The following is an 11,380-nucleotide window of genomic DNA, read 5'->3' on the forward strand; positions in this document are numbered from 1 at the left end:
AAAAAAAAAAACAACAAAAGTCTTAAAACGTGTGCGTCGCTAGAAGGGGACTTAACTCTTGTTTGTAAACAATGGTAGCTTTTTCTCCGACTTGAAAATTGTTAAAAGTTATGGTTGAAAATCGATTTTCACAGCTATACGCGGGTGCCTCTGAGAGAAAAAGTTGACGAAAATGCAGATAGGGTCATGACAAATGTCCTCCTCAAATTGGAGCGACATGCGTGCTAATTTGTAGACGTGCATAAATTATATTTCCGTACACACACACACACACACACACACACACACACACACATCTTGCCTTTTATAGATACGGATAAGAATTAAGTTTGACAGAATATGAATGTTTAATTTTTAAAGGTTATGTTGTATAAATAAACTCTTAGGGAGCCAATTTGGCAGGAATCTTGAGTAAAGTAACATTAAGCAGTCAATACGTAACATATACTTTGTCTTTTTCTTAAACAGGGCCTTATTAATGAAAGCGGAACTAGGTTTTATATTAAATGAGAACCTTAATTAGTTGAGTAAAACGTTCTACTGAGAAAATGAAATTTAAATGGGGATTAAGAATTTGAAGCCTTTTAATTCTTTTTATCAAGAAAATATAAGCAAACAAATTAGAGATGTTGGTACTTGAAAACCAATGACATAGCATTTTAACAAAAAGTTAGAAATTATAGTATCTACAGACATCATGTCATCTTAACTCCTTTTTTACAGGCATTAGAGGTTTATATGAAGTAAAATCTCTTCTTCTCATCACAATTAAAAATAATGATTTGCCTTTATTTTAAATTAGCAAAAAAGAAAACCAAAAGAACTTTTTATAGTATACTACTTGTACATTTTCTCTTAAAGGGACTGAAATTCAGAATGTAGGAGGACAAAGCTAATTACAATATAGCATTTTAGTCTCATGCTCTTCTATGTATACCAATTTGCCTCTATGCAAATTGATAGTACTCATCCTAATTTCATCAGAAAATAAAGACAGCATTTCTTTCAATGAAAAAATATGTGTTCAGTTTGACATAGAAATTCTTAAGTGCTCAGAAGAAACACTTAAATCAATTAGATATAAAAGGTTACTTTATTTACAGAAATAATTTGTAATATATGATAGAGAAATACAGAACAGTCTCTGAAGTGAAGCTAAGGAATTAGTTGTCTAAATATGGGTTTAATTCTTATCACTGTTATTTTAATCAGGATCTTAGGCAAATCACATTAATATTCCATTTGCTCTCGTCAACCTACTCAATAATAATAAATACATCTTCTAATCAATATCAAGATAATTAACATTCAAAAAACTGCCTAGGAGCAAAAGCACTTGCTCCAACAATTCTTAGTCTAACATGATTTGCAACACTATAAGACCTATGTTTGCATGAAACCAATATAGAAGAAAATAATGAATAAACAATAATTAACACATAGTTGTATGCATGTGTAAGTGTAAAGTTGGAAACTTGATTATCTAGATATACTTAATTTGAGATTAGTAAATTAAGGAAGTAAAGAAAGTAAAGAAAAAAAACAATTCTTAGAAATTTTTTTTAGGTTTGAACTATTTATGTAAAACAAGAAATATTTACATAATTATTTACATCTAGTATACTTAGATAGCAACAAAAAAATTAATGAAGAGTGCTAAACATGGTCATTGTTTTATGTGCATGTGCGTGTGTGTGTGTGTGTGTTGTACATATAAAGAGTCCAAGCTATACTCTTCCATTCAGCTGTGTCTGATGACTGTTAATTTACTTTCCCTTACTTGGAAGGTTCTTTAACATGAACTCATTCAACAACATGAATTAGCTGTTATGAATCTAACTTTAAAGTACTATATAAATAATATACCCATTCTATTGCCTAATATATGAGTGTCTGATATATTTCTAACTTATGAAAGTTTATGGGCAAATATATACACACACACACACATACAAACATTTATATACACACACATATATTTATATATATACAAACATATACACACATATATACACACACAAACATACACAATGTATATAAGAGGTGGAAAAGAGTGATGACCAGAGAAATATCAATATACATAATTGTAAGTGTGAACACTCTGAAAAAAAAAATGAAACGACATTTGATTAATAACAAACACAGTAAGTGTGAACTTAGAGGTACCAGTCTTCTGGCCATAATCCGAAGTTGAAGAATTAAAAATCTATGAAAGATCTATGAAAACATGGATGGTAATACACCAAGAAGAGAGAATCATTGAAATTTTCCACATACACTTATATTTTTATGAAGAAAATAAAGTGTCATGCATCTTGAATCAAATTATAGTAAAACAAAGCTACAGTTGCATACTCAATATTGTTCTAATCACCAAGTGTCCCAATAAAAATATAATGGACACATATGAAAGAAGGATTCAAAATGCAATGGCATTAAGGAAAAATATGAGTGCCAATATTATAGCTGAAAAAGCATCAGTCAAGTGAAAACAATCCTTCAAACACATTTTAAAAAGTTGTCTGAACCAATATAAAAGCTCATGAAGTAATTGATGATGCTTGAAACTGCACCCACCACCAAAAGTAGTGTAAATGAAGAAAATCATAAAAAAAAGACTGCTTGATAGCATTTAATTATTTTTTTAAAATTGTTATTTACTATGATATCCATAGTTATCCTTGTTCCAAGGCCTCAGTAGTTAAGGGGCAGTTTAGCTCCATATGAAAGTTTGCAAAAGGGATAATTTTTAACAATATTGTAAGAACTGAAATAAATTTAGATATTACAAAGCCTCACTGTAGGTAAAATAAAAATGTAAATGCATTCATTCTATTCTTTTAATGTGTGGGGGAAAAAGGGAATAAATCTCCTGACTGACAGTTTCATGGTTTTTTGAACACACATCAGAAAAGATATACCCAGTTTGTATGACTGATATTGATTGTAGAAGGAAGCTGGATATGTGTTCTCTGAGGAGTAATCAACAAACCATGAAACAGTCTCTGTCAGAAGATTCCTACTCTCTTTTCTCCTACACATCAATAACTTGAAAGAATGTGTTTTACATTCTTAATTCACCCACAATGAAGCTCAGTAATATTTAAATTTATTTCAGTTCTTCTAATTTATGCTATTCTGTGCATAAAAATAGTTTCATAATGTTGTAATCAAATAAAGACTTCTTCAACTGGACAATTTCACAACTAAGCAGTTGAGGAACTGTCCAGTTGAAGAAGTCGTTATTAGCTTACAACATATTATTAAGCAAAGCAATAAATAACATGACCCCATGGCACCTATTCACTTCTGGTTGTTTGAGTTAGTGTGAATTTAAATGTAATTATGTCCAATAACACAGATATGATGTGAATTTTCTTCTAGTCAGTAAACCAGTAAAATAATCTTTTCTACTCTAGGCACAAAGCCTGAAATTTTGGGGGAGGAGACCAGTCAATTAGATCGACCTCAGTATGCAACTGGTACTTAATTTATCGATCCCAAAAGAATGAAAGGCAAAGTCAACCTCAGCGGAATTTGAACTCAGAACATAAAAACAGATGCTAATGTTTCTGCCAGCTTGCCACCTTAACCCAGTAAAATAATGACTCAGAAACCATGCTTGACCTTGTAGTTTGATACCAGTAATATATGATTGGTATTCTATTCCTACACATATAAATGTATTTACTTTGTATACTTCTATCACACACATATATCAAGCATTCTTAAGTTTTTGCACAAAACAAACACATTTTCTATATCACAGAATTCCTAATTCTTTTGCCATTCCTTCTAGATATCAGAAATTGGTCTGGATTACAGAATAAGATAGGCCGTTAATTCCAACACCAGAGTATACAAACTGCTTAACAACGCATGCAACAACGCTAAAAAAAGAACATAAATGAAAGAGGATTAAAGAAATAGGTGAATGAGCAAGTTAGTAGAGGATAATAGTCAAGTAAAGTAACATGTTATAAGCAATATAAACATTTTCCATTGAATGTAAAAGCTGATTAAAGGAGAATTCAGAAAGCAGAACAGATGTGGATTATGTTCAAATAAATTATCTTGAACTTGGGTGATAACAAAAACAGTGAATTTTTCTGCAACTGTTATTTCTGTGATTATTCAAAAAACAATTTCCCAAGATTAACTTGTATTTTATTTACAAGTTATTAGCATTTGTCTTTTAAAATACTTCATAGACATTCAAAATTAGTCTTTAGTAAAATATTTTTTACTTCCATAGTTATTAATATTTTTCTCAAAACCTTTTCATTTATAATTAAAAAGAATCATAAAAAAACATTAACCGTGATATGTTTTTATCAAGTATAAAAATATTTTAGCAAATTCAGTAGATGAAGTTGAAATATAGAGTTGAAAGTTTTAGAGCAGAAAACAGCAAGGTTTAAAAAATATATATTGCAAAGCTAAGATAATAAAAATTCTAACCTGTTTTCTTTGTTTGTAAGACATCATCTTTTGATGGAAGATCCGTGACAAAATAGGAATCAATCGGCTGTTCATTGTCTGACCCATCTGATGAGGGTATATTCCTGGACACAGAAGATGGACTTAAAGGAAACAATTCTTGTTCTGATCCAGTATCTGCTTGATAAGACGTTGGAATTTTACCACTGTCAATTGAGGCAGAAATGTTTTGTGTAGTTAGTGCAGAGTGGCTACCATCAATGGATAGTGACATATTTTTTGGAGAAGATGGACTAGATTTTGCCAGATCTAAAAGTCGTGGTTTAGAGTCAACCTGGAGTGATAAGCCTGGTGATGAAAATTTTGGGCTGCTTTGTTCAATTTCATTACTATTAGATGAGCTTCCAGCCATATTATTGCTTGGTTGCTTTTCTTGTGCAAAATTTGACACTGGAGAAAGTTTTTTGTGGCCATTCTGTTCAACCCCCATGTCTCCTTCAATAGTTTTGTCTTGTGTGGACAGAGATGATGTTGATATGTTCCCAGATTTTTTGGCAGCAGAAAGTATTGGTGAGGTGGCTATGGAAGAGCTTGAGTCACTGTCTGAATCTCGATATGGCCGACTACTAACCCTCTTAACACAAACGCGTTCTTTCTCTTCACTAGGGTTGCCGCCTCCATATGACCCAATGAGGCGAGACAGTCGGAAGCTGTCTGCTTCAGAAGGAAAACCAACACGTTCTACCTCTGTGTCATGCAGTGTTGAACCTCCAACTGGTGAATTCTCCTGACTACTGTCTCTTTCCAGTTCATCAGGTGGCGGTACACTTCCATTTGTTATTGCTCGACGGATTTCTTCTGTTACAGCTTTGCCAGCATTTCCTGCACCAAAGGAAAATATTGAAAATTATATTTTAATTAAATAGCTTTAAAACATAAAATGGCATGCATGATATTTATTTTATTTGCACCTGTGTAAAACCTTATTCAAAAAGTCCAACGTAAGAAAATCATGATGTGAAAAGAACCAGCTAATAGCAGTAAAAATACTACAGTAGCAAACAGTAGAAATGTTGTTGCATACCCCCAAGTTAGCCCTGATTCAGCTAACAAAAATTCTAGCTGTTGTAACACTTTTTCAAATATGTATTTAGGACTACATTATCCAATGTGTAAATATCAAAATTTTCTGTTTGGATGTTATTTTCAAACAACTCTGAGACCTACGAAACAAAATTGCTCCTTTTAAAGCGTTCATATTCAAATTAAACTGCCCATCATAATTTTAACACCAGTTTGATATAGAAATAAATGTAAAAGTTAATTACTTGATTAATTCCCTCTGAATTGTTGACTATATTCAAAATTAAGGGAAGCTCAAGCAGCAAATTTCATAAGGAATATTTGGTCATAATTTCATATTATTTCACTTGAATATCTCATCTCAATACTTTAAAATACCAAACTACATTTTAATTACAAATTTGTTTGGTTCACTACTAGAATATTGTTCTTCCTTCCCTCTTCATATATTTTCTGCTACTGCCAGCTAAGTAGAACAGATGTTCAGAATCACTAAGTGAAACAGATGTTCAAAATCGTTAAGTAGAACAGGTGTCCAAACAAGTATACAAAACAATGTCAGTAACAATATATGAATTCTTGATTTGTTTTTAACAAATAGGTTGACACCTTATTTACTGGGATGATATATCTCAAATAATTCATTTGAGATCATTACTACATACTTATCTGTTATTACTATAAGTTTTCCTCCTTCTCATTGCTAAAACTTGAATGTTTGTAATGAGTTGGAGCAGTTTTGTGCATTATATTTCATGAATTTAGTGTACTGAAAAAGTAATATACATGTGGTTCTTTGCAAAATGAACCAGTCCAATTTTCCATGATCAATAAACAACCTCTCAAAATTAAATTGATTATTACATTTAACAACACTTGAAAGCCATGAACTTTCAAGTTGTGAAACAGAAATAAACTCCAAATTTTACCATATGTGGCTGATTTGGAGAAGGAAACAAATATTACTTCAAATAATTGTACAGAACAATATCAAATACTTAATAAAGAAAACTAAGTCAACTTTCAGTACACTCACTGTTTTGACAGGGAATATCTGAGTATGCTCTTGAGTGAAATGTAGAAATTGGCAATATTTGAACAGTTATTGAAATTTAAGAGTTAATCATTTTTTTCTTCTCTTTTTTGCACAGTTTTAAGCACAAATAAGTACCCTTAATTAAATTAACAAGTCCAAATCAAAAACAATTTAAAATAGAATAGAACACCCCATTATCTGTTTAGTTAACTGCAAGTTGATATAGAAATGAAGTTATAAAACATATAGAATAATTCACAATTAGCTATTTAGATAATGATTTGTTCACATCTTTAAGGGAGTAATTATAGTCAATTAAAATTGTTTTGTATTACTACAAATATTCCACTGTACTATTTAAAAATATATCCTGTTATCCCAATAAGGTCCATTAAGTTATAGCGATAATAATAATTTCTTCAGTATTGGTACATAGCCTAAAAACTGGAGGGAAGGGTTAATTGATTAACAGGTACTTTAGTTTATCAACATCAGACGGATGAAAGGCATATCAGCAGGATTTGAAGTCAGAACATAAAGAACCAGAAGAAACACTACAAGGCATTTTTTCCCAGTACTCTAATGATTTTGCCAATACTATTACTAATAATTGCTATTTATTATTTAGGCGCAAAGCAAGCATTGATGCTCTACATTGACAGTTTCTTTTATCAATCACAGAAGGATAAAAGGCAAAGCTGGCCTTGGCATGATTTGAACTCAGAATATAAAGACCCTGAGTTCACACAATGTTAGTAATTTTGAGGCAGGAGGAGCTAATCTATTACATCAATCCCAGTACTTGGTTGGTACTTTATTTTATTGACTCAAAAAGAATGTGAAGTTGACCTTGTCAGGATTTGAACACAGAATAAAGCAAGAAATGCTTCAAGGTTTTACTCCAGTGCTCTAAAGATTATCAATGGATGAGGAAGAAGAAGAGCAACAGCAACAAATAATTTATTATGATTTATATGGTTCTTGTAGCTTAAATTACATAACACTAAATTTGATTGGCAACAGACCAGAAAAGATGGAACAGAAAAACATTTAACAATCCTTGCTAACAAATTGACACTGGATCAGTTTCCTGCTGACATATTTTATTTTCTTGCTTATTGGTAAACCAGATTGCAAATACTCTTTATACACAGTATGCATGAAATAACTACAATGGTTGCAGGACAAATAGCAATGGTTGCCGGACAAATAGCAATGGTAAGCAATATAGACACATACATATTGTGACTTTTATAGCAGTAAAATATAACATATTTTTTCCTTTGAAAACTACACAAGAAATATGTGTAAGACTGATAATACAATTAATAAAAACTGAAAACAGTTGTTAAAACCATAAAACTCTTGGGAATATAACTTGATACCTTAGTCCTAATAACAATAATAATGATTTTTAGCATAAGCACAAAACCACAAACTAAGCAGGGAAACAATCAATACCTTAGTAATTAAATCATGCCTATTTTATTATTCCCTAGAATTATGAAAGATGACATTGGCAGGATTTGAACACTGAAGGTAAAGGGAGATAAGTCAATATTATAAAGTATTTTCGCCATCCCTCACTCACTTCTGCCAATTCAGGTCTCTTGGTTACATCAGTCAACACAAGATTCTTAAGAGTTTAAAGGAAGAATGTAAGCATGTCTGCATTTAATACTAGTTACTTTTAACCCAGCCATGACCATCCTTTCTTTACTGTTCAGAGACAGTATATCTAGGACTACATTATCCACTATATACGGGGAGGGGGGAGGTTAAACAGAAGTGTGTAATTTGAGGAAGATTTGGCTGCTATTTTTAGCAGGATATTTGAGAAGAGAAATATGAGAAAATGACTGGGTTACGTGCTGAAGAAAACTGAAGATGACTAAGTGGGAGAAGAGATGGAAGTGAACATTTAATAAAGTAGAGAAAGGGCAAAATTGAGAATGGCACATCTAAAGATGGAAGAGGAAATGAGTGCAAGGAGGGAGGGTGTAGAGGATAGGGCAAAACAAAGAAGATTCCAATAGGATCCAGGAGGTTAACTCATGCTTTAGCAGGAAAAATGGCCTTGTTATTTCTAGCAAGTCAAGTGATTGTATAGAACTATTTTCATTGGCTAGTGATAATCTATGGTAACATTTTCAGAATATCACTTCTTAACATTTCAAAATTAGTTTGAGCAGGGTGCAGATTCCTTCTTCCTTCTGTGTTTATTTTCACATAAAACACTGTATTTTACTATATTCCATAGATTATATAACTTATCTTCACTACTAACATCTTACTCTACAAATGCTTCTCAACATTTCAGTGTATCTACTCCACACTTACTTTCTATTCCCATTAATTAAAACACTTTTATTATAAGTAACAAATAAAAAAAAATGGGGCATACTTCATTATAAGCAAAATGCATGTATACATGTATATGCATGTGAAGTCTGCGTCACAAACAAATTAGAAAACTCTAATGAATATATTACTTGTTAGAAGCACATTTATATAAGAGAGAGAGAGAGAGAGAGAGATAATAAAAGCAGTAACTTAGATACCTATAAAAATATATATGGTTATGAAACATAGTAAAAACATTGATTCTTGCAAACCATGTAGAATTAAAAAGTAAAAGAGAAGATAAAATTCTAATGAAAGAGCCACTTATCAGTGGGGAAAAAAGAAAACAAATGCAAATTGCAAAAAGGAAAAAAATTCATTTGTCTTGTAATGAAAATAAATAAAAGAAACACTAATAGATTGTTAAGTAAACATTAACAAGATGAAGACAGTAGAGAAATTTCACCCTGAGGGAGAAACTAGTATGGAGAGTTGTAAAAAGGTATTAAATGGTTTATCAACAACATTTCATTGATTTTGGGTTGTTGCTTTTTTACTAACCTAATACAACAACAGCATGTTTGGTTATGGTAGAAGCTGGATGAAAAAGTGTTTTTTTTTTTACTTTTCTTATTTTGAAAGAACTTCACATTAGGTTGAAGATCCATGATTTATGTTGAAATTCCAACTTTATCAAAATATTTTGTAACGTTTACAAAGTTACACCAGAGAGAGACAGACAGACAGACAGATACAGCAAAAGAGAGTCAGAGTAAGAGTATGAAAGTGAGTGAGATAGTAAGAGTGCAAGAGTGAGAGAGTGAGCAATAGGAAAGTGAGAGAGAGTAAGTAAGAATGCAAAAATGAGTCAAATTTCAAGAGTAAGAGTGTGCAAACAAGTGAGAGTGTGAGATTGAGCAAGGTTTTAGCATGAGAAGTAAGAGTGTGAGAATGAGCTAATAAGAGTGAGGGAGTGAGTGCAGATATAGGAACAATTTCATAGGTAAAAGCTGTAATCAATCAGTTTTCTGTAAGTAATGAAAATTGAGATTATAATAGAAGAATCACAAGAGAGTATTACTTGATTCTCCATCATCATCATAGTCATCAACATTTTTACATCCACTTTTTCCAGCTGACATGGGTTTCAGGAAGAGCTATTAAGGTAGCATTCTGTGGCTGGATGACCATTCTGTTACCAACACCTCAACTATTAACAAGCAAGGTAATATTTTTCCATGGCTAGATATGCTTCCACAGAACACTAGAAACAAACACCACCATATGTATGGCAGTTGATGTCTGTTTACAACTGCTGCATGGTGTCCAGACAAAGAGACAAGAACACACACATGCATGCACACACACATACTTGTGTGTGTACTTTGCTTAGTATTGGACAAATAAGAAACAAGTACTTGCTACATGTTGTAAAGGATATGTAGAGATTATATATATATATATATATATATATATATAGCAGGCTTCTTTCAGCTTTCATCTACCAATCCACCAAATTATAATTATGTATGTGTGTGTGTGTGTGTGCATATGTGTGTGGTGAGCTTTTGTACAGTTTCCATCAGGCAAATTTCACTCATATGACATTGTCAGTTTGAGGCTATAATAAAAGATACTTCCTCAATGTCACATGCAACCTGAAACTATGTTGCTGCAAAGTGAACTTCTTAACCACACAGTCATGCCTGTACATATTGTGTTTCTACATTTAAAGAAAAGATGAATATTTTGAGGTTGGGACATATGATTTAAAAAAGAACATCTGAGAGAATGTAACAAAAAGAGTTAACTGCATTTCTTTCATCTAGAATCTTCTGAGAAAGAATACTATTTCAGGATAATCTCTAAAAGTTATTTACTACAGACACATTGTGTATATTTCTCTTGTTTGTGTACATAAATACTAATATATTTCTATAAATGTTCAAGTGAATCTATTCATATTCATATTAATTAATACTTCATAAACAAATTTGCTTATATATAAAAGCTTTTATCCACTGATCATGTAGGCTTGAGTTTGACTAGGTTTCACTGATAAAGCTCATTAAGCCCCAAACCAGTTCATAAATGTCACTAATAACAATGTAAATTTTGTGAAATTACTTCTTAATATCATAGAATTATCAATGCTTTTCTTTGAGAATTGTTAGAAATTACCACTAGGTTTTTGTCTTTCCCCAACTAAAAGAGGAATTTCAATTACAGAATTTTTATCATATGCCATATGGTACATCACCCTTTGATTCATCAAAATTTAGGCCATTGACCCACTTGAATTATTTCCCTTTGTTTCATATTAATAGCAGCATTTTCAATATCAAAATATGTGTGCTTTTAATGTTAAAATATATGCATGCTTTTGTGTCCAAACGTGTATGTGCCTGCATGAATGAGTGCACATATCTATGCAACTGTGTATAAGTGTATGGGTCAGTGTGTTAATGCATAGATAAA

The 11,380-nt window shown here is 31.7% G+C and overlaps 1 protein-coding gene across 1 annotated transcript in view; it reads right to left on the reverse strand.

Annotated features, from left to right (window-relative positions):
* Nucleotides 1-11,150, reverse strand: part of LOC106879475 (titin) — a 96,692-nt gene extending 85,542 nt beyond the window's left edge. Inside the window, exons 1-2 of the mRNA XM_052970957.1 lie at nt 11,084-11,150; nt 4,462-5,322 (exon numbers count right to left, since the gene is read on the reverse strand). Coding sequence (XP_052826917.1) covers nt 4,462-5,322; nt 11,084-11,150 — 928 coding nt within the window. The remainder of the gene's footprint in view (nt 1-4,461; nt 5,323-11,083) is intronic.
* Between the last annotated feature and the right edge of the window lie 230 nt (nt 11,151-11,380).

The sequence above is a fragment of the Octopus bimaculoides genome, chromosome 10, assembly GCF_001194135.2.
Source record: "Octopus bimaculoides isolate UCB-OBI-ISO-001 chromosome 10, ASM119413v2, whole genome shotgun sequence".
In the NCBI taxonomy this organism is placed as follows: Eukaryota; Metazoa; Mollusca; class Cephalopoda; order Octopoda; family Octopodidae; genus Octopus; species Octopus bimaculoides.